This window comes from Bos javanicus, chromosome 5 (assembly GCF_032452875.1).
Source record: "Bos javanicus breed banteng chromosome 5, ARS-OSU_banteng_1.0, whole genome shotgun sequence".
Taxonomy (NCBI): Eukaryota; Metazoa; Chordata; class Mammalia; order Artiodactyla; family Bovidae; genus Bos; species Bos javanicus.
In genome coordinates, this window is record NC_083872.1 from 90,802,157 (window position 1) to 90,805,236 (window position 3,080).

At 42.6% G+C, this 3,080-nt stretch overlaps 1 protein-coding gene across 1 annotated transcript; it reads right to left on the reverse strand.

Annotated features, from left to right (window-relative positions):
* Positions 1 to 530: 530 nt before the first annotated feature.
* On the reverse strand, positions 531 to 722 carry HILPDA (hypoxia inducible lipid droplet associated). Its single transcript, XM_061419201.1, is given in 3 exon segments — positions 531 to 568; positions 571 to 692; positions 694 to 722. Coding segments are annotated over 3 exon segments (189 nt in total).
* Between the last annotated feature and the right edge of the window lie 2,358 nt (positions 723 to 3,080).

The following is a 3,080-nucleotide window of genomic DNA, read 5'->3' on the forward strand; positions in this document are numbered from 1 at the left end:
AAGAACTTTAAAAAATGTAAAAATGAGAACAGGACACAGAAGACTCCACCTTTCCCCTTCCTACAGCCAACCCTAACACCTCTTAACTGTTATCTGCACACAGAGGAGCTCTCATGAGAGAAAAGCTGAATACCAACTAAACTGACCATAAGACACCAAGTCCAAAGGAATTCTTGGCAGATGCTTAGAAAGTAGGGTTGAAAATAACACAATCTCCCAACAGCTAAAGTTGCAGCACAAGTACTCATCTAAGAGAAGACAAAGCCAGGCTGCTCAGGACATCTAAGCAGACGCAGTCTGGGGAAGAGAGTGAGATCACGCCATTCCAAAGCCACAGGCGACCCACTCAAATCTGTGATAAAACAGGCCTTTTTCAGAACAAGGAGTATCCAATGAAGAGGCCCTTTGAGGGCCTTGTAACAGTTAGTTCTCTGATAACACTGACATTGAGAATGCCTGCCCAGAAACTGGTAGAGCTGGAGGTATTTTGGACACTGTTCTAAGGTCGTAGCCGGTGGAGGGAGGTCTTATCATACCACTCTGGATAGATGGTCTGGAACGCCCTTGGGGGCTCTTTGTTGGGAAGCTGACCTCTGGTAGTCCAGTAGCTCCCAGGAGATGGGCTCTCCAGTAAGCCCTCCAGGGACTTCATTAGACTAATGAGTTTAATGAAGATGGAGAACAAGGTCAGCTAAGAGATAGATGTTCAACCTATGTTTCATGGTGGCACCAAGGATCCCTCTCCTTAATAGAGCAGTAGAGTTGCCTTCTGCTTCTGGAGGGCTCTGGATCCTCCAAGAGGAAGGGCCAGGAGTGGCCTATTTGCTGTAATAATGGGTTGCATGGAATCAGAAGGAGAATCAGTTAATGAAATGTCAACCCAGACACCTCTCCCTAGATAAAAGTGCAGCTCTCAGTGAAAACTCATTTTATTTTTAAAATACATTGCATGTAAAAAGCAAAGGAGAAAAGGAAAGATATACCCATTTGAAAGCAGAGTTCCAAAGAATAGCAAGGAGAAATAAGAAAGCCTTCCTCAGCGATCAGTGCAAAGAAATAGAGGAAAACAATAGAATGGAAGACTAGAGATCTCTTCAAGAAAATTAGAGATACCAAGGGAACATTTCATGCAAAGATGGGCTCGATAAAGGACAGAAATGATGTAGACCTAACAGAAGCAGAGGATATTAAGAAGAGGTGGCAAGAATACACAGAAGAACTGTACAAAAAGATCTTCACGACCCAGATAATCACGATGGGGTGATCACTCACCTAGAGCCAGACATCCTGGAATGTGAAGTGAAGTGGGCCTTAGAAAGCATCACTACGAACAAAGCTAGTGGAGGTGATGGAATTCCACTTGAGCTATTTCAAATCCTGAAAGATGATGCTGTGAAAGTGCTGCACTCAATATGCCAGCAAATTTGGAAAACTCAGCAGGGACCACAGGACTGGAAAAGGTCAGTTTTCATTCCAATCCCAAAGAAAGCCAATGCCAAAGACTTTAAACTACCACACAATTGCACTCATCTCACACACTAGTAAAATAATGCTCAAAATTCTCTAAGCCAGGCTTCAGCAATACGTGAACCATGAACTTCCAGATGTTCAAGCTGGTTTAGAAAAGGCAGCGGAACCAGAGATCAAATTGCCAACATTAGCTGGATCATCAAAAAAGAAAGATTTCCAGAAAAACGTCTATTTCTGTTTTATTGACTATGCCAAAGCCTTTGATTATGTGGATCACAATAAACTGTGGAAAATTCTGAAAGGGATGGGAATACCAGACCACCTGACCTGCCTTCTTGAGAAACCTGTATGCAGGTCAGGAAGCAACAGTTACAGTTAGAACTGGACATGGAACAACAGACTGGTTCCAAATAGGAAAAGGAGCACGTCGATGCTGTATATTGTCACCCTGCTTTTTTAACTTATATGCAGAGTACACCATGAGAAATGCTGGGCTTGTAGAAACACAAGATGGAATCAATATTGCTGGGAGAAATATCAATAACCTCCAACATGCAGATGATACCACCCTTGTGGCAGAAAGTGAAGAAGAACTAAAGAGCCTCTCGATGAAGGTGAAAGAGGAGAGTGAAAAAATTGGTTTAAAGCTCAACATTCAGAAAACTAAGATCATGGCATCTGGTCCTATCACTTCATGGCAAATAGATGGGGAAACAGTGGAAACAGTGGCTGACTTTATTTTGGGGGCTTCAAAATCACTGCAGATGGTGATTGCAGCCATGAAATTAAAAGACGCTTATTCCTTGGAAGGAAAGTGACCAACCTAGACAGCATATTAAAAAGCAGAGACATTACTTTGTCAACAAAGGTCCATCTAGTCAAGGCTATGGTTTTTTCCAGTAGTCATGTATGGATGTGAGAGTTGGACTATAAAGAAAGCTGAGTGCCAAAGAATTGATGCTTTTGAATTGTGGTGTTGGAGAAGACTCTTGAGAGTCCCTTGGACTGCAAGGAGATCCAACCAGTCCATCCTAAAGTAGATCAGTCCTGGGTGTTCATTGGAAGGACTGATGTTGAAGCTGAAACTCCAATACTTTGGCCACCTATTGTGAAGATCTGACTGATTAGAAAAGACCCTGATCCTGGGAAAGATTGAAGGCAGGAGAAGAAGGGGACAACAGAGGATGAGACAGCTGGCTGGCATCACTGACTCAATGGACATGAGTCTGGGTAAGCTCCAGGAGTTGGTGATGGATAGGGAGGCCTGGCGTGCTATGGTTCATGAGGTCACAAAGAGTCAGACAGGACTGAGTGAGTGAACTGAACTGATACAACTTTTTCCCTTTTAAGAGACTTAAAAGTACCCCAAGAGTTCCACTAAGACAAGAAACTCCACTTTCCTTTTAACAAATTACACATGTAATCTTTCCCCACTTATTACTATCAGTTCAGTTCAGTCGCTCAGTCATGTCCAACTCTTTGTGACCCCATGAATCGCAGCACACCAGGCCTCCCTGTCCATCACCAACTCCCTTATTACTATAATACTAATCAATAAAATAATCTTACTTGCATTTGGAAAATAACATATTAATACACAATAGTTGAAC